Genomic DNA, 22,443 nt, shown 5'->3' on the forward strand with positions numbered 1-22,443 from the left:
CTTTTCCTACCAGCATGCAGACACCATAAAAGAAAGAGGATGAATTTGTTCTCTTTTGTCTCTGCCTTGTCAGATTGAGAGACGCCTGGACACGGTGCGGTCAATATGCCACCATTCCCATAAGCGCTTGGTGGCATGTTTCCAGGGCCAGCATGGCACCGATGCCGAGAGGAGACATGTGAGTATCAGATGTGACTCAGACCCACAGTTCCTGCATCTCTCTGAGGCTTTTCAACACCTGGATTGGTTGGTTGTCCTAAGTGGCATCAGTGGATCAGCCTTTGGTGACTTCTGTCAGCAAGCACGCTCATGACAACTGCATGACCATAGCATTCTTTTGTGTTTAAGACATCGCTGGGCTGGAAGCCCTCCTTACACGGAATCTTCTCCAGGTGCTTTTAAAAGCTCCACAATCATGTGTCATTGATAAGAGAACGGCTGTGTCGGTTATGCATCTTTTGCTGGCAGAAAGTGGAAAGCCTGTCTTAAATTGACATTGAAGTAGAAGTAATGTATTGGTTTGCTAACTGAAAAGTCCGGAGGTTGGGATGGACTTGAGGTCAGGCTTCATCTAACATTTCAGTAATATAATGAAAAACCCAGTTTCTTTCCTTCTCTCTCCTGTGCCCTCAGTGTCTGCTTTGTCCCTAGACAGGCATCCTCATGATGGCAAGTTGGCTATTGGCAGCTTCTATGGGCTGCTTGTTCCTTGAGTGTGGCCAGTGGGAGTAAATAGCCTCTCTCCCAGTAGTTCCCCTCCCCTCCCCTCCTGCCTCTTTTTCTTTTTTCTTTTCTTTTTGCTTCCCTTCCCTTTCCCCTTTCCCCTTTCCTTTCCCTTCTCTTCTCTTCCTTTTCTTTTCTTTCCTGTCAGGGTCTCACTCCATGACCCAGGCTGTAGTGCGGTAGTACAGTCACGGCTCACTGCAGCCTCAAACTCCTGGGCTCAAGAGATCCTCCCGCTTCAGTCTCCCAAGCAGCTGAGACCACAGTACACACCACCATGCCTGGCTAATTTTTAAAATTTTTTCATAGAGATGGGGATCTTGCTTTGTTACCCAGGCAGATGTAGAACTCCTGGCCTCAAGCAGTCCTCCCACCTGGGCCTTCCAAAGCGCTGGAATTACAGGCATGAGCCACCATACCTGGCCCCAGTAGTTTTTCTTGATGGAGTGAGAAAGCTGCTTTTTCCAAGCTCTTGGCAGATTGAAAGCGCATTCCATTGCATTGATTTGCATGGAGTTACATTCCCCATTTTTGACTATTTCTGTTCCACCGTAGTTACCATGGATAGGGGGTGAGGTGGGGTGAGGAGATGGGATGTGCCGATTGGTTTAAGGTAGTTGGGCCCAGGCCTAGAGCATGGGCTATGGTCCTACCTCCAGCACATAGACTTTATCAAGGCCAGGATAGATCCCTGAGAAAAATCAGGATACTAGTATAGAGACGAAGAGGGATGGACTCTAGGAGAGCCATCCGGTGTCTGTTCCAAGGTCCACTTGTTCAGAGCGTTCAGTTCCTAGGTAGAGCCAGTGGAGCACAGCAGCCTTTGTTCATGAGGGAATTCCATCCTTGCTTTTACAAGTTCCCAGCTTATGAGCATGCAGTAAACCTTAGAGCCCATGCAACATTGAAGTGACAGTTTCGGTGACACACAGGGAAGCTATGATTTGCTGTATTGTCACCAGGTGTCTCAAAAGTGAGAACTATTAATAGTATGCAGATGATCTGTGTTACCCTTTTATGTTTCCTACAGACTTTTATGGGGCACCCTGGCAGCAGGGTTTTTCCACTCTTGCACAACAGTGACGATTCTGCAGTCATGTCTGTCATAGGGATGGAAGTTTGCATACACCTATGCTTCCACACTTGCCGCAAAGCTCTGTCCCTCGGAACCAGACCCAGCGTACTGGTTCTGCTTCCTGGAGCTCCTTGTCCTTCTGTTGCCTTCTTCTGCTCTGCTTACCCTTTTCACATTGTTTCCTTAAGTTCTCTGCTTCTCTTATTCTCCAAGTCATATTCTCTGGGCCACCTCCTCTGTTCTTATGGCTTCTAACTGATGTGTTTATGCCAGTGACTTCTAAGCCATTTTCAACCAAGCAAAAAACTTCCTCTCTTAGATGTCTATTCTAGCATGCATGATCAGTTCTTCCTTCTGTGTTGACTCTCTGAATTCCATCCACCCTTTTATGCAGGCTGGAAACTGGGGGGATTTCTTATATTCCTTGTTATTTTTTATTTTTTTATTTTTATTTTTTTCAAGACAGGGTCTCACTCTGTTGTCCATGCTGGAGTGTAGTGGCATGATCCCGGCCCATTGCAACATTAACCTCCTGGGCTCAAGCCATCCTCCCACCTCAACCTTTAAGTAGCTGGGACTACAGGCTTGCACCACCAAGCCTGGCTAATTGTTTTTTTTTTTTTTTTTTTTTCATTGTAGAGATGAGATCTCATCTGTTGCCCAGGCTGATCTTGAACTCCTGGGCTCAAGCAATTCTCCCGCCTTGGGATTACAGGCATGAGCTACTGTGCTGGGTCTCCCTTTTATTTTATCCTCCAAACCCCATAACTGCCTGATTTAGCAAGTCCTTTGATTTCTCTCTGTGAATATTTTAAATTGCTCGTCTCCATTGCATCTCTACCACCTTGGCCTTAATGCAAGACCTGACTCCCTCTCACCTGGACTATTGTAGTCACCTCTTGAGCTACATTTCCTGTCTGTAATTTCCTTTCCAGTCTGTCTTCAAGATCACCAGAGTCAATTTCCTGAAATACAAATCAACCCTATCATCCTCCTGCCTAAAAGAAAAATCTTGGCTTAGTGGTTCTTAACAGGGACCAGAATTACACCCCTGGGGGCATATGGAAATGTGTAGAGACAGTTCGGTCATCATAGGGACTGGCAGACACCACTGGCATTTGGAGGGTGAACCGAGATGCTAAGCATTTTTTGTTTGTTTTTTGAGATGGAATCTTGCTCTGTCGCCCAGGCTGGAGTGCAGTGGTCAATCCTGGCTCACTGCAACCTCCACCACCCAGTTCAAACGATTCTCCCACCTCAGCCTCCCGAGTAGCTGGGACTACAGGTGCATGCCACCAAGCCCGGCTAATTTTTGTATTTTTAGTAGAGACAGGATTTCACCATGTTGACCAGGCTGGTTTCCAACTCCTGACCTTAAGTGATCCTCCCTCCTCGGCCTCCCGAAGTGCTGGGGTTATAGGCGTGAGCCACCGTGCCTGGCCAAGATGCTAAATGTTTTGTAGTGCCTGGTGAAATAGTTCCACACAGGAAGTATCTTAATGTTAGAAGTGCCTCTTCTGAGGGACACTGGCTGGTTCCCATTGCCTGGGATAAAGTCCACACTCTTTAGATGACTTAAGCCCTTTCTCAGCTGATTCCATTTCTCCTTATCAGCTTCATTGTCTCCTGCTACTTCCCATTCACACTCTGTGCCAGCCGCATAACACTCACCAGTCCCCAAATATGTCACTGTCCCTCACAGTCCTATCTGGTTCCTGTTGTCTTCCTTGAGACACAGTCTAAGACATATATTCAATAGAAACAAATATTTATCAAACACCTACTGTGTACAGGTGCTGGAGATATAAAATGAATGAAATGTAAGTTTTCATGGTCTTGTGGGGGAGATACATACAAATGGATCATTATAAAACAAGATGCTCAATAAAACATGCACAGGGTTTTATGGGGGGCCCACAATGGGTACCAGAGGAAGAGGGAGGTAGTTAGGTGAGGCTTCCTGGAGGAGGTGGTGTCTGCCCTATAAAGGAGGGAAATTAGTGGCAGGTGGTGGGAATATTCCAGGCAGCTGGGGCAAAAGTGCTTGGCCCTCATTTCTGAAACCTAATGCTTTAGCTTTCCTTTTCCAACGCCAAACAAAAGTGCCAAAGACGGGGCTTTGAGGATACCTACACTTTGCACTTGAGGAGTTACCACAACAATGGTGAGAGAAGACTAATATGGAGAAAATTGCAGCAGTCTCCAGGGCTCTAGAAAACACAGGAGGAACTTCCCAAAGGCCTCATAACGTGCTCCCTGCATGGGAAGAGGCAAGAATGGAAGAGAAGAGAGAGACATGGGGCAGGTGACCTTTGCAGCCCAGCCACCATTGACATGGCAGAACTGTCGTGGGTCAGATAAGATAGATTATTAGATTAGAGAATTTCTTTTTGTGCGATTGGCATGCATTTTACAAATTAAGTCTTTAGAGCATGTAAAATTAATCCCTGGCCAGGCATGGTGCTGCACTCCTGTAATCCCAGTACTTTGGGAGGCCAAGGTGGGTAGATTGCTTGAGCTCAGGAGTCGATACCAGCCTATGCAACATGGCAAAACCCCGGAAGTGGGTTGCAGTGAGCTGAGATTGCATCACTGCCCTCCAGCCTGGGCAACAGAGCCAGACCCTGTCTTAAAAAAAAAAAAAAAAATTATCCCTGATGATAGAAAGCTGTTCACCTCTAGGAAGCACAAAGCCCTCCCTGTGGAGGAGTTCAGTGTTGATAGTTGATTAATGAGCCCATATGTTAAGCAGAGTTTCCTTATTTATGTACATAGGAAACAAGATTGTTGTGGCTTTGGGGTCAGGTTAGGGAAACCACAAAACTATTTACAGCTGCCATCTTGAGTGATGCTTGTCAAAATAGACTTCGCTATTATTTTTTTTCCATAGACTCCTAGAGTTCCAGAGTTGCACAGTATATTTGTCTTGATTATTGCATTGATCTTTAATAGGTATTTAACCTCCTCTAGAAAGGCAGCATAACCAAAAGGTAGGAATTATCCCCTATTATTCTCATGTCTTCCTTGTCCAGAAATGGGGCAGCTGGGAATAGTCTCCTTGTAGCACAGATGGAGCCCATTACTTATTTTTTTGAAAATAATTTTGTGGGAAGCTGAGGTGGGATGATTGCTTGAGACCAGGAGTTTGAGACCAGCCTGGGCAACATAGTGAGACCTTGTCTCTACAAAAAATTTAAAAATCAGTAATTTGGGGAAAGGGGAAATGGGTAAATGCCTCTGTTTATTTTTAGATTTCAGTTTACTGTTTTGAATAGGTTCTACATTTACATGGTCAAAATTCAGAATATACAAAAGAACTTACAGTGAAGTGCCTCCTAGCCCATTTCCCCAGGCACCTGGTTCCCTCCTCCAGAGCCACTGCTCTTAGTAGTTTGTTGTATAGCCTTGGAGAGATATTCTGTCCAGTACAAGCCAGTACGTATGTGATTGTATCAGATGGAGCCCTTTGGATGCAGAAGAGGCAAGTGACATGTCAGGGGTGGACCCTGTGTTTTTAACATGAATGCCTTTTCTACTGGGCAGATGAAATTACATGGGATGCTGCAGAATTGAAAGCGTTTTTTGTTAGCAGATTATGACATTATAACCAGCCCACTTGTAATTGTCAGGCCTCTCCTGAGATAAGCCATTGGCCCGTAGGGAAGACACTGAACAGAGGCCCGGGCCATCAGCTCTCAGGTCTGACTTTCCTGCCTCTCCCTGGGATGCCTGGCCAGGCCACTTAACCTCCTTCAGCTTTGGGTTCCTTGACTGTACGATTATAACATTAGATCAGGTGATTCTGTGGTCATTGCCAGCTGAAAAACAAATCTCTGATAGGAAAATGAGTGGCTTTGTATTTAAAAATGTTACAAAAACTGTTTGGCTCTTTAGCTAGAAATTTTTAGGTATTTAAATAAAGCTACATTTTAGAATGATAGCCAAATTAAGAGCCAGTTTAGACTGGGTGCAGTGGCTCATGCCTGCAATCCCAGAACTTTTGGAGGCTGAGGAGGGCAGATCACTTGAGGTCAAGAGTTTGAGACCAGCCTGGCCAACATGGCAAAACCCCGTTTCTACTAAAAGTACAAAAATTACCTGGGTGTAGTGGTGCATGCCTGTAATCACAGCACGGGAGGCTGAGGCATGAGAATCTCTTGAACCTGGGAGGCGGAGGTTGCAGTGAGCCGAGATTGCCCCACTACACTCTAGCCTAGGTGACAGAGCAAGACTCTGCCTCACAAAAAAAAAAAAAAAAAAAAAAAGCCAGTTTAAGAATGGCTTTTGAAATTGAGCACTTCATTGCATTTACCTGTCAGGATAACCATTCAAATTCAAAAGCTTTTGAAATTGAGCACTTCATTGCATTTACCTGTCAGGATAACCATTTAGAGAGCAAGGTCTATGTCTCTCTCATGTCCCCAGTGCCTTGAACATAGTGTGCTTTGATTCATTAATAATAATATGAACAGGCTGGGCGTGATGGTTCATGCCTGTAATCCCAACACTTCGGGAGGCTGAGGCACGCAGATTGCTTGAGCTCAGGAGTTCCAGATCAACCTGGTCAACATACCCCATCTCTACCAAAAATACAAAAATTAGCGAGGCATGGTGACGCAGGCCTGTAATCCCACCTACTTCAGTGGCTAAGGCAGGAGAGTTGCTTGAACCTGGACGGTGGAGACTGCAGAGTCAAGATCATGCCACTGCATTGCAGCCTGGGTGACAGACTGAGACCCTGTCTCAAAAAAACAAAAATAATAATAAGCAGAACAACAACAACAGTAATAATAATAATAGCAGCTAACATTTACTGAATACTTACAATGTGTTAGGTACTTGATATATTTTCTTTAGTCAACAGATAGCCCCAAACTGAAACAGAGATCATCATACAACTAATATCTGTGAGACCAGAACCTGAACCCAGACAGGCTGTCTCCTACCTGTGTAATTTGCCTGGAGGGAGAAATTAATGAATGATGATCTGTAAAAGATCATTGAGAATGGGTATCAAATAATAATGAGAAAAAACACACACTGTCTTCTATCTTCCAGAAAAAACTGCCTCTGACAGCTCTCGCTCAAAATATGCAAGAAGCATCGACTCAGCTAGAAGACTCTCTCCTGGGGTAAGAGTTGCTGCCTTCAGAGTGCCAAGTACCATGTAGGTTGGTGGAAGTGGCTGGGCGGGGTGGTGTATGTAGGACCTGTGAGAGGAACTGTGAGCGTTGATGGCATGGCTCATCTGCTAGGAGACCGGCTCAGACTCCTTGGGAGAAAGTGGGGTCAAGGCCACCAGGTTGCTGGAAAATCTTTCTTTTAGAAGGCGTCAGGCTGGAGCTGGATGGCAGAAAGGGCCATAAACAAAAAAGCAACTGATAGGGTCAATGCCTATTCCCCTAATCTTGGACAGAAAGAACGTGTTGGCTCAGATTTAGAAACTCTGACCAGACCCTTTCAGTTCTTAGAGTCACATCCTTTACAGGCGGTCACCAAAACATCCATGGTAGTTATTAAAAAGAGTATATTTTCTGAATTACTTGGATCTTTTTTTTTTATAATTGGCATGTTTAAATAATTTATATAAGTAAGAACAAAGCAGTTTTTATTGTAGGAGGGAAGGTATACCCTTCTGTCTGCTCCTGCAGCGAGGCTGGTGTTCTCTAGCCCTGTCTGCTCTCTCTGGCTGTGACATGGGCCTTGCTTCCCCGCAGGACGAGGCCTTCAGACTTTTCAGTCCATTTCTCAGCGTCTACAGTTCTCTCACTGTCCTTTGGAGAACAGTTTCCTCCCATTCGTCATCATTCCTTTCACCTGTCTGCTTCCATGTTTGGGGGCCCTGGGAGGAGGGTAGCCTGTGCCCACCTGCCAGCATCCTCCTTCCCTTCCAGCCTGGAAGTTTTTCCTGTTTGTGCTCCCACATTCTATGGCCATCCTCATCACACCAGAGTGATACTGTGTGCTAGCATGGTTATAAGTGTTTTCCAAGTAATAGCTCATTTAATCCTTAAAACAACCTAGGAGATAGGTCATATCAGCACTTAGAACCATGTTAACACACAACATCACTCCCATTTTACAGACGAGGATACTGACAGAGAGGGCAGGGAAATTGCCTGAGACCGCACAGTGGGAGAAGAGCAAAGCCTGTATTCAGACTTGGGCAGCTTGGCACCAGAGAGGATGTTCCTGACTACGACACCATGGCCACCTCACACCAGGCAACATGCATTTCTGGTGTCAGAAGAACCCCATAGAGAGCTTGCAGGGGTGGAGGGGAAGGAAAGGAGAGAGGGAGGAGGGAGGGATAGAGACTGTGGAGTTACATCACTGCACGTGTACTTTGTATGATATCAGCTGCATGTTTGCAAGCAAACTAAAAGGAAACATGATATTTATGTAACAGGGCCCTTAAGTGTTAGCCAGCTAGCTCATCTGCATAGCAGAAAGGGAGCCTGGCCGAGGCTGGACTCGCAGACATAAGATAACGTGGAATGAACTTAATGTCTAATTTAAAAGATTTTCAGAGTATTTTGTGAACACTTGGCTTTCACCTGACTTGAGAATCTAATTCTTGAGTAATTTGTTATCTCACTGTTCACACATCCGTCTGCCACCCACACACACAAAGTACATCCCCGAGACAGTCATTTTTATTTTAAAGCACAAATCTGTGGACTTATGTTTTAGGCAGCACCCTACATTTATAATATTTTCAAGGCTTGTTAGGTAGCACCCTAATGCGTTCCTGTTGTATGGCAAGCAGCACTGATCCACATGATGATCCAGTGCCTGATTTAATGAGCACGTGCTTGTTGTTGGGGGGTCTTGTTTTTAAAGGAAGATGCTGGAGACGTGTGGAGATGCTGAGAATCAGCTGGCTCTCGAGCTCTCCCAGCACGAAGTCTTTGTTGAGAAGGAGATCGTGGACCCTCTGTACGGCATAGCCGAGGTGGGTGCTTCACCGTGCAGCACGGAAGAGCCGAGAGTGGTGTGGGCTAGACAGTGAGTGTTAAAATTTTAACAGTAGTTGCTGGCTTTAACATACACTTCTTTTTGGAAATAAGGGGAGTCAATTCAAGGTACAAAACCCTTTGCCTTAGAGAAAAAACGTTTGTAAATACTTTAAAATGGTTAACCTAAAAGCCCTGAAGTGCATCCCATTTGGTATGCTCTTATTTTTAGGTGGAGATTCCCAACATCCAGAAACAGAGGAAGCAGCTTGCAAGATTGGTGTTAGACTGGGATTCAGTCAGAGCCAGGTAACAGACAGCTTGGGCCAGCCATGCAGCATTGTGTCCCATTCCCACCACGGGGGAGAGGAAGACCACTGACAGTGGACGCAATGGAAGTGCTCACCAATTCGTGCATTTGACCCCCAGACTGGGTGCCAGCCTGCCAGCACCTCCTATAGGCCTTGTTCTCCCAAGCGTGGCAGTGGGGATGTTGTTAGAACATCCTGTTTTTAGTGAGCCAGCAGTAAAAGGAAATAATCTAAGGAAAATGAAGTGAGTATATTTAACGGAAGAGGGGATGGTGGCAGTTCTGAGAGCACAACTCAGAGTGGAGGAATAAACACATCTGTGGCCCTAACAGCTCATGAGGGTCCTGCTGTGTCACAAACCCTGTGTACTTGTAATACCTTCAGTACCAAGGAAGGAGGCACTCACATGGCAGGAACTCATGAAACCTATGTAGCCAAATCAGCACTGCTGATGTGGGGACTGATGTCAGGGGAGAAGTCTGTCAGGATTCAGGGCAGGACTGCTGCCTCTGCTCTGTCCTCGATGGAGTTTTTTGTTTTTTTTTTTCTTTTCTTTTCTTTTCTTTTTTTTTTTTGAGTCAAGGTCTTGCTCTGCTACACCAGGCTGGTGCGGTCATAGCTTACTGCAGTCTGAGACTCCCAGGCTCAAGTGATCCTCCTGCCTCGGCATCCCAGGTAGCTGGGACTACAGGCACATGCCACAGCGTGGAGATGGTGTCTAGCTGTGTTGCCTAGCCTGGTCTTGAACTTCTGGCCTCAAGTGATCCTCCCACTTTGGCCTCACAAAGTGCTGGGATTACAGCCATGAGCCGTGGTACCTGGCCCTCAGTGGAGTTTCTATCAGTGACTTACATGGCTTCCTTCTCAGGCATGTGACAGTTAGGAATAGGGAAACAGGCACCACCAGCCTCAGTCCTGTTTCCTGCTTTATCACAAGGGTTGACAAACCTCTTCTGTAAAGGGCTGGATAGTAAATCTTTCTGGTGCTGCAACCCAGTTGCTCACTGTTGTAACTGCTTAACTCTGCTATTGTAGCATAAAGGCAGCTATAGGCAATGCATACATGAATGAGCATGGCTGTGTTCCAATAAAACTTTATTTACAATGTGTACAAATCATTTGTGAAGATGAGTCCTGATTTAAGAAATGTTGAGATGAGAAAAGGTATATTTAGGAATTCACACATGGTGAAGACTCTGCTAGTGCAATTACCAAGTAACTTACCTCTTGCCACATGCCAGGGATCGAGCTACTTTCATTTTATGTCAGCCCATTTGATTCTCCCAGCAATCCCTATTCATTTATTCATCTGTGTTTTCAACTGATATCAATTAGGTGCTCAGTGTGCACCAGACTTTGTGCTAGACTCTAAATGCATAGGCCTTTCCATGTGACTTGGAGGGAATAGGGTAGAGGTTAGTGTAACATTCCCTACTTTTGAGAGGAGACTTGTTTTACAGATAAGGGAGGGACCTGCATATATTATCTATATGACTTGCTTTGTGCCTTCAAGAGCATACATTGCAGTGTTAGGATTCTGACAGCAAAGTCCACAGTCTCCTGGTCATGTGTACATGTGATGTTCCCTGTCACCTGGGCTGGAGTGCAGCGGTGTGATCATAGCTCACTGCAACCTCAAACTCCTGGGCTCAAGGGATCCTCCTGCCTCAGCCTCTCGAGTAGCTGCACACCACCACACCCAGCTACTATATATATATATTTTTTAAGATGGAGTCTCTCTCTGTCAACCAGGCTGGAGTACAGTGGCACAATCTTGGCTCACTGCAACCAAGATGCTGGGTTCAAGTGATACTCCTGTCTCAGCCTCCTTAGTAGTTGGGATTACAGGCATGCGCCACCACACCTGGCTGATTTTTGTATTTTTATTAGAGATGGGGTTTCACCATGTTGGCCAGGCTGGTCTCAAACTCCTAATCTCAGGTGATCTGCCTGCCTTGGCCTCCCAAAGTGCTGGGATTACAGGCGTGAATCACTGCACCCAGCCCCAGCTTTTTATTTTTAGTAGAGACGAGGTCTCGGTATGTTGCCCAGGCTGGTCTCAAACTCCTGGCTGCAAGTAAATGTCTCTTCTTGACCTCCCACAGTGTTGGGATTACAGATGTGAGTCATCACATCTGGCCTGTACGTGTGATTGGAATCCTGTGTAGCTGGGAGTGCAGGCCACCCTGCGATACATCTTTGCTCAAGAGAAGGAAAAATATTCTAATGATTAATTAAACAAGGCAGCAAATGCTCCCTCACTAGAGTTGGTGGAGCAGTATTATAGATGTTTATCTGACAGGAGTTTTGCATCTTGAGTGCATGTATCCCATAGGTGATTTTAATACTGATTCTTGATCTTGCATTCATGGTCTTGTTCACTTAATCACAGTAGGTGTTGGAGAAGCTGAAACAATTGAATATTTCCACTTTTTCTCATTCCTCTTGCTTTTCCCTGGAGGAAAAAAATGGTAATACTTAAGTAGGAATTTATTACATGCCAGACATCATATGTGTGTGCACACGCACACGTATTTTTCTCATCTTTCCTCCTTATGACAATTCCATAAGGCAGACAGTGTTTGTGATAGTTTTGTAGATGAGGCAACTGAGATGCATAGAGGTTAAGTCACTAACTAGGTCACATAACTAGTTAAGATAAAGCTGAGCTCCAAACTTGGACATGTCAGACTCTGAAATCTATGCTCCTTTCACAATATAGCATCTCCAGTTTAGCTTTGGCGGACTTACTGAGCCTTTTGGTGGAGTGTGTCACGTCAGGAACACGAAGTGGGCAGAACATAGCATTTTGGGGCACTGCAGCAGTCTAGAAAGTTTAGCAAGTAGCTAACTGTTTTTTTTTTTTTTTTTTTTTTTTTTTTGAGATGGAGTCTCACTCTGTCCCCAGGCTGGAGTGTGGTGGTGCGATCTCGGTCTCGGCTCACTGCAAGCTCTGCCTCCCGGGTTCATGCCATTCTCCTGCCTCAGCCTCCTAAGTAGCTGGGACTACAGGCGCCCACCACCATGCCCAACTAATGTTTTGTATTTTTAGTAGAGATGGGGTTTCACCGTGTTAGCCAAGATGGTCTCGATATCCTGACCTCATGATGCGCCCACCTCGGCTTCCCAAAGTTGGGATTACAGGCGTGAGCCACTGCACCCGGCCAACATGGGCTTTCTTGCTGCTTTTTATAACATCTATGTTTACATTTAAAGTGATAGAGCTTTCCACAACACCAGACATACCCATTTTCAAACAGAAGGTCAAAGCACATTTGAAAATCAAAACAAGTTGTTTTCTATGATTATTTCCCACTCATCCCCTATTATTACTGTAGTTTCTTTTTTTTTCTCTGTAGTGCTTTCGTAGCTATTGATTGATACCTACATTATTATTGTTATTGTTGTTTGTAGACATGGAGTCTTGCTGTGTTGTCCAGGCTGGTCTCAAACTGCTAGCTCAAGTGATCCTCCCACCTTAGCCTCCCAAAGTGTTGGGATTACAGGTGTGATCCACCGCACCCAGCCTCGTAGCTACACTATTGAAGTTCTGGCTTTTACTTGCTGAAAGTAATCCCAGGTCACAGATGGTAGTATGGTAGTAGAAAGAGCCACAAGGAGTTCTCAAAAGCAGGAGCTGATTCCCAGTGGCACAGGGAACATTTCAGCTCAAAGCAAGAGAGCAAGGAGAGCACCTTGCTCTCCTCCAGTGGCAAGGATTCCATGATTGGCCACTACAAGAAAGGGGTTCCATGGATTTCTCTCCAGTAGTGGAGTTTGTGTGAGATAAGATGTGGTTGGTTATGCTCAAAGCAGACCACTACTCCCAGCACTGTGAGAGTCCTGTCGTGGTGGGAAGCTAAAGTCTCCTTTTGCCTGCTTCCGTTCTTAGAGGATAAGCTCAAGAGAAGTTGGCATCGTGGGCAGTTATACCCCTTCCAGGTAGAATCAGTTTTGAGGAAGGATCTATCTCCAGTAGGTCCTGCCTCCAGCTGTTGAGTATACATAGCTGGTTCTCAGATGCTGGCGACCCCTTTGTTTTGCAGGTGGAACCAAGCTCACAAATCCTCAGGAACCAACTTTCAGGGGCTTCCATCAAAAATAGATACTCTAAAGGAAGAGATGGATGAAGCTGGAAATAAAGTAGAACAATGCAAGGTATGAGAATTCCTTGATAAATGTATCTTTTTGGTTTTTGCAAATGAGGGATGAAAGTTCAAATGCAAGTTATTTAATGTTTTAAATAATTTCTATCAGAATATTTTGAATGATTTTGAAGGTAGACTTTATTTTCTTCTTTCTTATTCTCTTAAGACTGTATTATTTTATGATCAGAATAAAACATTTTAAACTTCAAATAGGATATTTTTGTTTTTTTTTTTTTTGTTTTTTGAGACGGAGTTTCGCTCTTGTTGCCCAAGCTGGAGTGCAGTGGCGCGATCTCGGCTCACTGCAACCTCCGCCTCCCGGCTTCAAGCAATTCTCCTGCCTCAGCCTCTGGAGTAGCTGGGATTACAGGCATGTGCCACCACGCCTGGCTAATTTTTGTGTGTTTTTAGTAGAGACAGGGTTTCTCCATGTTGGTTAGGCTAGTCTCAAACTCCCGACCTCAGGTGATCCGCCCGCTTCGGCCTCCCAAAGTGCTGGGATTAGAGGCGTGAGCCACCGTGCCCGGCCTCAAATGGGATATTTTTAAAAACTTGACAAGATGTCTAAGCTTACTTAAAGATGAAGTCAGAAAAAAGGAAAGAAAACCATAGCAAAACATAAAATAAAGTTACAGCAATTAAAAATGCATAAGAAATACAAAAGTAAGAAAAAAGTAAAACTGTATAAGAAGCATTAAAATAGATCAGTGAAATAGTATAGGTTTTCTGGAATGAATGCTATAATGTAAGATTTAATATACAGTAAATGGCTCATATGTCCTCGGAGAAGATAAGGATTACTTTTAAAATGTTGCTTGAACAATTGGTTTGTAATTTGGGAGAAATAGAGCTTTTTATCTCATAAATTACAGATTAATTAGATGGTCAAGTGATCTCATTCTCTCTGCATCCACCTGTGTAGATAGATGTTCATTCTGAATGTTATTTGAGGTGGAATTATTTGAAATTGTAAAGGAATAGGGTCTTTGGGGAGTCTCTAGACATTCTAGAGTCTAAGTCTGGATTGACTTAGACTTTTCCTGCTCTTATTTTTTGTCGTTTTAAAAAAATTGTTTTTTTATTTCCTGCTGATATTAAGACTGTTATATTTTAGTTCATTTAGGTCATGACATACTTTGCTTTTCAAAATAGCAAACCTTGATCAGTTAACTGCAATTAAATGACTTGTTTAAAATAATATAGTGGGTAGAAATATAAGAAAAATGTAAAAATAATATAGTGGATAGAAATTAAAACTAAACTCACAAAGTTATACCTTTGTTTTAAAAAGTTTTTATGTTTAAAAGATGATATGCAGATAAATGCTTCTACTAAAATAATGTCACATTGGCTTATTTGTGGTCTGAAGAGTTGTAGCTTTGTCAGTATCATTTACCCAGCAGTCTTCTTAATATCTGGTCTAACCTAGATCTTGGCTATTGCCTACTTATTGCACACAAATTTGGGTAGAGGTTTAGGAAGTCATCGTGGTCTGATGTCTCTTCTCTCAACTTCCACGCTTGTCAGTATTTCAAATGGTAAAAACTTATGAAAATATTTTCTGCCTCCTCTCTTTGTGCTTGCCTTGTGGATAATTTCCTCAGATCTATCTTCTGTTTCACTGATTCTCTCTTTAGCTGTGTTTGATCTGCTACTCAAATAATGTTCAGTTTTTAATTTCATTGACTATATTTTCCATTTCTGAAGTTCTAATTATTCAAATCTGCCCTTTTTGATACTATATTATTCTTTTCTAGTGTTTCTTTCAAATCATTTTAAATATACTTATTTAATAATCTCTGTTAATTCTGTTTTCTGAAATTCTCTGTGAGAGTGGTAGGAGTCTGCTTATGGTGGATTATTTCCTCATGTGTTTCGTAATTATTGTGAACTCATTTTAAGAGGGGCTTTATCTGTGGGACTATCAGGGATTGGAAATGAGACTTCCCGGAGAGTATTAGCAGTCCAGGTCCATTTTTAATTAAACTTAAATCAGTTTGGGGTTTCTGGGACCACATGTCAGTAAATTTAAACTTTAAACCCTCCTGAAAGCAGGCCTATGTTTGTGAAATCTCCTGGCCAATGTTTCTCAGACCTAAAGCCCATTCCAAAACAGACATACTTCCCCATGATTTCCATGTGATGCTAAGTGCATTTGTTCTAATCTATTCTTTCGTTGAGAGTACAGTTCTTCAGGAATCTTATCATTATGCACGATATATGTGTACTTGTTTCTTCTTACCAGGCCGCCCCAAGGCTTCAGACACCTTGGTCACCAAGACTGGCACAAATCTGCCCCAGGTCATCCCCAGCTTCCATTGATGCTTAGCATTCCGATTTTTTCTTTCTTTTTGCTTCTTCTTTCTCTCTTTGTGTGTGTGTGTATGGTGGGGTTGAGGGGAATCAAGGAATTTACTTTGTTGCTTTCCCAGTTATTATAAAAGGATGTTCATTACTTCTAACTAGCATTTCCAAGTTTTTATCATAAATGGGAGGCCCTTCACATTAATTTGTGTACCTTGATGCCAAAAACAGAAGTCATTACATTAAAAAAAAAAAAAAACTCTCTCTACATGTATATTTTCTGGCATATAAATTTTCATACATATATATGTAATTCCTATGTATATTTATATTTGAAGATTGGAAATATGTACCTAATTGCCTAATCTGTCACTTACAAATTTTTTTTGGCCGGGTGCAGTGGCTTACATCTGTAATCCTAGCACTTTGTGAGGCTGAGGTGGGAGGATCACTTGAGGTCAGGAGTTCAAAACCAGGCTGACCAACATGATGAAACTCCATCTCTCCTAAAAAATAGAAAGATATTAGCTGAGCATGGTGGCATGCGCCTGTAGTCCCAGCTACTCAGGAGGCTGAGGCAGGAGAATCGCTTGAACCCTGGAGGTGGAGGTTGCGGTGGGCCAAGATTGCACCACTGGACTCCAGCCTGGGCTACAGGGCAAGCAAGACTCCATCTCAAAAAAAAAAAAAAAAAAAAAAAAATTTTTTTTTTTTTACTTAGAGACTAGGTGTCACTCTGTTGTCCAGGCTGTTCTCAAATTCCTGGCTCCAAGCAATCCTCCCACCTCAGCCTCCCAAAGTGCTGGGATTGTAGGTGCGAGCCACCACACTCAGCTTGTCACTGTTCACAAAATTATTTAATTTTTATATATGTAATTCATTTACATTAGGTAAGATATGAAAAAGTGTAAAACAGTATACTGTGAAGTCTTTCTTCTACCATTATCCTCCTCCTGCCTAATTTCCATTGCTCCCAATAGGTGATAACTGCTACTAATTTCTTGTTTTTTTGTCAAGACATATTTTTATACATATGTGACAATAACAATATGACATTGCTGAGTGTGGTGGCTCATGCCTGTAATCCTAGCACTTTGGGAGGCTGGAGTGGGCAGATCACTTGAGGCCTGGAGTTTGAGACCAGCCTGGCCAACGTGGCGAAACCTTGTCTCTACCAAAAATACAAAAAGTGTGGTGGCGCACGCCTGTAATCCCAGCTACTAGGGTGGCTGAGACAGGAGAATTCCTTGAACCCAGGAGGTGGAGGTTTCAGTGAGCCAAGATTGTGCCACTGCACTTCATCCTGGGTGACAGAGTGAGACTCTGTCTCAAAAATATAAATAAAAACAAAATAAAAATATGACATACCCTTCCACCCACCCCCCGCCTTTTTTTTTTTTTTTTTGGAGACAGAGTCTTGCACTGTTGCCAGGCTGGAGTACAGTGGCGCAATCTCGGCTCACTGCAAGCTCTGCCTCCTGGGTTCACACCATTCTCCTGCCTCAGCCTCCCAAGTAGCTGGGACTACAGGTGCCCGCCACCATACCTGGCTAATTTTTGTATTTTTAGTAGAGACGGGGTTTCACCATGTTGGCCAGGCTGGTCTCGAACTCCTAACCTCAGGTAGTCTGCCCACCTCAGCCTCCCAAAGTGCTGGGATTACAGGCGTGAGCCATCGTGCCTGGCCATTCCACCCCTTTTTTAACCCAAATGTTAAGACACCATAAGTAATGCTCTGTACTTTGCTTCTTAAACAGATGTGTTAAAATATATCTTGGAGATCTTTCTTTGTCAGTCATGTAAGAAGCTTCCTTATTCTTTCTGTATGGTTGTACCAGGCAGTTGATGGACATTTACTCTGTGGCACTTTCCATCACTTTTTCATCTAAGAGCTCACAGAGATTGTTCTCAGATGCCATTTTGTTTCACTTCTTTTTTCTTCAATAACCTCTTCTCTTCCATTTACCCAGGATCAACTTGCAGCAGACATGTACAACTTTATGGCCAAAGAAGGGGAGTACGGCAAATTCTTTGTTACGGTAAGCACCTTCCTTTGAGAAAATGTTAAAGCATTGTTAAAATGGAGTCATTTTAGCTGTTTTGCAAAAGATTTCATTTTTAGTTTTGCTCAGCCATTGTGTGTGTGTCCATCCGATGCTAACGTTACTTTTGTTTTTGAATGTGGGTCTGTTCTCAGTTATTAGAAGCCCAAGCAGATTACCATAGAAAAGCATTAGCAGTCTTAGAAAAGACCCTCCCCGAAATGCGAGCCCATCAAGGTAATGTAACCCGCGTGCGGCTGATGCTTCCTTCTTGCCTCTGCCACCTCTGCCTGGGTTCTTCTTCACGCTGACTCCTCTGCATGCACGTCCTTGGGATAAAGCTTCTCTGCCTAGGAGGGTACTGTTTCCCGGCATAATTTCATCTTCCTTGCTGCATTCTCTAATTTCTTCCAAACCCAAATTAACACACTAATGGAACATTTGTAGTTCTTCTGAAACCTTCAGTTGAAGAGAAAGCTGGCCTCTTTGGGGAGTGCCTGTGTGTTTTCCCATCTTCTGTAGGCTTGAAAAAGTCCAGCATTGAATGATCCTTTTCCACATCAGTTATTTGTCCCACAGGACTTAATTCTGGCCATGTGACTCCAAGAGCATCCATTCTAGGGAAAATATTTTGGACTTTCCAAAAGAGAAGCCAGTACTTGATGCCACTTCATGCACGTCACACTTAATAATAAGTGTGATTGAATCCTAAGACCGTAGTCGCTTCTTTCAGACTCCTCCTTTGTCTTTATACTAAGCTTTTGTTCTTATCAGCATTAATATTTCACCTATCATATTCAAGCACACTGCAGATTTTATCTGCAAGTTAGGTGCAGACTGAACTTTCCCTTTATGTTGAATTTTAAGTTGGGCATCTAAAGCTGCTTTTTTTTTTTCTCCCTAAAGCTTTTGATGCTATGTCTCTCTGATTTACCATTAGAGCATTTACCAGCAGAGATGAGCACAAGCTGTTGAATCAGAAATTGTTTGGCCATCTTTGGATCTATTTCACCTCTGGTGTAGACCTGACATTTGGAGCTTATGCTCCTCTGCAGAACCATTGGTCTTGAGCTGAAAGGGGATCAGGCCAGGTGCTGAGTGGGATGACTTTGTGATTTTGAGACCAAGCGTGTGTGTGTGTGTGTGTGTGTCTGTGTGTGTTGGGGGGGATGCTTTGTGGATGTGCATACATACCAGCACCTTCAAGAATGCGACTTTTTCTCCCCCTAAGTTCCAGGAGATCCTCACAGGTTCTGGCTTTGTGCCTGAAAATTTTTGGATTAAGGAATTATAAAATTTTATGTCTTGCCTGACTATATAGTCAGATCTTCAGCATTCTCAGGAGCAGTGTGTCTGATTTTCTCAGCCATTGCCCTTGCCTTCCCAAATAATCAAGATTATTAGTTCATGGAGGATGGTGTTGAGTCACAGTGCAAAGGAATGGGGTCTCTGGAAAATGTTCCCACCCTCCTAGGGACAGACTCTTGCTCGGCAAGTTCAGAGCACCAAGAAAATATATTTATGAGATATCTGCTGTGGGCTGAGCCCCGCATAGGACAAAATAGTAGACAAATCATCATTTTAGCCTTTGAGTGGCTGAGAGTCTGATTTGAAAGAGTTGATTAACAAGAGGAAAAACGAGAGATTGGATTTTTTTAGCATTTTGTTTGTTTGTTTTAAAGAGACAAGGTCTCATTCTATTGCCCAGGCTAGACTAGAACTGTCATTTTGTTTTTTTCCCAAGGTATTTTCCCTAGAGAAATACATCAGGAAGCCATGGAGAGCGGGGATGGGGCAGGAAAGAGGTTAGGATGGAACAGCCCGTGGAGGAAGTGCGATTTGTCCTTCTTGCTGAGGTCACCCTTCACCGAGTTGCAATTCAACCCCTCCCACCTCTGCCTGTCCTTGTACCTGCCTCTCATCTTAGTTCTGTCTCTTCTTTCCTTGCTGTCTTCTCTGTTTTCGGAAAGACTTAGCTTGTCCTTACTATATAAAAAAAGTGTGACCTCCCCCCACAGCCCCCTCACCTCCGTGGACTCTGGTGTCACATTCATGGTCAGTTGGTGGTAATCTGGTACCTTCCTGACCTGAACACAGCATCCCGTTTAATCTGGTTCTCCTTCATTTCTTCTGGTGGGTACTTCAAGTGACCCCTTCCTGCCTGCCACCTGCATTTTCTTACCACCTTCCTACCCCTGAATCCTTTGCACTCTTGTGTCTACCCCCAATCCTTCTGCTGTTTAGGAAAAAAGAGCAAAGCATACTGCAGTTTTCAAAGGACCAGCAACCACCCGTCAGATCCTGGCATCTGACCTGGCATGGGCCATCTCTTCCTTATTCATTTTTGTCTCCTCACGCCACTCGACTGTCTTCTTTCATTGTGAGGACTCTGCATTGCTCCATTTCTTTTTAAAAATTTTTCTTCAAGAAGGATTACATATTGCTCTATTTCTGTCTCCACCCCAGAAGTCAGCCTTTTCTGAGGTCCAGTCCTTGCACCTCTGTTCTCTCCCACCCTCACTTCCTCGCCCCCTTTTCCCTAGAAATCCCCTTACTTGGACAGCTTTGCCTCTTACCTGCATTTTAATCCTTGCAGCCTCCTAAGCATCGGTTCCGTTTGATGAACAGCACTCACCTTAAACTCAAAAAGCAAACCAGTCCTCTCCCCACACCAACTGTCCCTTTCTCCCTTCTTGTCGCCCTCATATCACCTTTCTTCAAGTGATTCAGGTCTTAACCTTGGAACCCTTTTCTCCTTCCTCTCTTCCATCCAGTGCCTGGGTTCTGTCCATTTCGCCCTAGGCTCTGCCATCCTCTCTTCCCCTGGCCCACTCTGCTCCATGCTCTCACTGCCTTGACGTGAACTTGGGATAAGATGTAAATTCCCAGACTCACAATTCCTGATCTTTTCTCAGCTGATTGCCTCTCACAAAGATGTGTTTGCCCATTTTTCAGCCTGTTTAATCTCTGTCCGTCTCATGAGACCCCCTCCAACCTCACTTCCTTTGAGAAGCCTTCTCTGACAACTGAAGCCAATAGCAAACACTTTGCCTCCTGAATTGTGCCAGCATTTATGGTCTACACCAGAAGTCGCAAACAGCCATATCTCATTAAAAATTGTTAAAGTTAGTTGTCATCATGTGAAAACCAGATGGTTTGATGTAACAATCCCAATTTCTGGCTTCTCCTGAAAGTTGAGAACATCTGGCAACACTGGCTTTGCTTTCCCACGTGGCAGTGTTGGTTTGGTGCGGAGGAGTGGTTATCTCCTGTCGGCGGATCGTGCACTCCCAGCAGGATTCGTGCCCCTGTGCTACCTATCCGGCTCCTCTAGACAATTGCATTTGCAACTCTTGTCTGTACCATCGATCTGCCATGACTTAGCAAATATGTCTTGTCTTGTTATTGACTGTTCTGTATTTACATGTGTGTCTTATATTCCCTTCACAATTCAATTGCCCTCTCCCTGAGGGTGGGGAGTCTCTGTGAACTTTACATGCCTCCTGCAGTACCTGACACATAGTAGGTCTGTTGTTTGAGAGGCCAGTCCCTGAGGTGGAATTTGCCTTATGACTTGCTTCTAGGTCAGTAGTTCTCACTTGCACTCTCTGTCAACATTATACCAGGCTTGGGGGTGGGGTACACTCTGTCCAGTGTTTACTAGAAAGTTCTAGCAGAGGTTTGAATCATGCCCGCCCCTTAACATTACAGGGTTGGGCTTGTGGTGAAGGCAATGGCAGGTGTCATTTGCAGAACTCTCCTGGGTGATTCCAGGGCATCCCCTAGTGGAGGCTCACGTGGCCATTTTCAGCCTGTGTTGTAAATTATTGCTTTAGATAAAAGGGACAAAGTATTTCAGGTAAGATTTGACCTCTGGGAAGGTCCAGACACCCAGATGTGTTTTCTATTGGAAATTCCCCTGGCTGGGGCCGGGCCAGAGACGAGGAGGGCTCCCCACAATTCTGAGAGTGGCTGGTGGCCTGTACCTCATTTTTGTCCCCCACCTTCCTTTCCCTCACCCCTTTCTTCAGTCTTTACCTCTCGCTCTTTCCATCCATTTTTACCTTTCCGCAAGCTCTCGGTTCTATGGATTTGTGGGATTTTATTTTTCTTCCTTCCCCATATGCAAATCTACCCCTGCTGTAACATGGTAGAGAGTGTAAGAGGACACACCAGAGTACATACTGCCTTCTTCCAACCCAGCTTTCTAACAGCAGAGCTGTTAAGGGACCAATGGCCAATAAAGGTGCAGAGAAGGACATGAACCCTTCCTGTTGTTAGAAAGATTTAAGTGTTTCTCCCTGGAGCAGTTTTCACAACTGGTTTGCCCTCCTTTGCTTCTGCAAGCTGCTCAGATAGCACTAGATCTCTGCAGCTTGCACAGGCAGGCCAAACTCAGCCAGATAGTTCTTATTCTAATTCATATGTCTGTTCTCTAAATTCTTCTTTCTATTTTACTGCTTCATTTTATTTGTGCTAAGCTGCCTCATGACCTGAAGATAATCTAAAATATGGCTTTCCTGCCGTCAGCATAGCCTTCAGCTGCTTTAGGGCTGCAGATACTGCATTTCTTTCCACGCAGAATTTTTCGGAGCTGTTTGGGGATGCAGTGTTCTGAAGCACTGCATGCAGCAGAGATGTCGCATCTGATGGAGAGTAACTGCAACGTGGAGAGTTCACGTTGGCCATCTCCAGTCTCGTATGACAGATGCTTAACTTGTGTTTGAAATTTTCAGAGATTATTTCCATTTTTGCATAGCAAAGAATCTATTTCTTGTCCTCTAGCTAGAAGGCTTTGCATGGCTAGAATAAATTTCTTTTCAACGAAACAGTATGCTCTGGCGAATCTTCCTTTTGGTGCAAGGCAGCCCACTAAACCCGCTG

The 22,443-nt window shown here is 44.0% G+C and overlaps 1 protein-coding gene across 11 annotated transcripts in view; it reads left to right on the forward strand.

The window, feature by feature from the left end:
• ARHGAP17 (Rho GTPase activating protein 17) overlaps positions 1-22,443 on the forward strand; it is a 96,437-nt gene that overhangs the window by 38,375 nt on the left and 35,619 nt on the right. For 9 of the 11 annotated variants that reach the window (XR_008660929.2, XM_055297736.2, XM_055297739.2 and 6 more), the window contains 7 exons: positions 74-178; positions 6,857-6,930; positions 8,642-8,753; positions 8,987-9,063; positions 13,112-13,223; positions 17,488-17,556; positions 17,715-17,796. Coding sequence is in view for 10 of the 11 variants with exons in the window: in XM_055297736.2 (XP_055153711.1) it covers positions 74-178; positions 6,857-6,930; positions 8,642-8,753; positions 8,987-9,063; positions 13,112-13,223; positions 17,488-17,556; positions 17,715-17,796 (631 nt within the window). In the remaining variant the exon portion in view is untranslated. Of the gene's footprint in view, positions 1-73; positions 179-6,856; positions 6,966-8,641; positions 8,754-8,986; positions 9,064-13,111; positions 13,224-17,487; positions 17,557-17,714; positions 17,797-22,443 lie in introns of those variants that run through there. The other 2 variants (XM_055297740.2, XM_063612071.1) reach the window with 1 other exon arrangement.

The sequence above is a fragment of the Symphalangus syndactylus genome, chromosome 11, assembly GCF_028878055.3.
Source record: "Symphalangus syndactylus isolate Jambi chromosome 11, NHGRI_mSymSyn1-v2.1_pri, whole genome shotgun sequence".
Lineage (NCBI taxonomy): Eukaryota > Metazoa > Chordata > Mammalia > Primates > Hylobatidae > Symphalangus > Symphalangus syndactylus.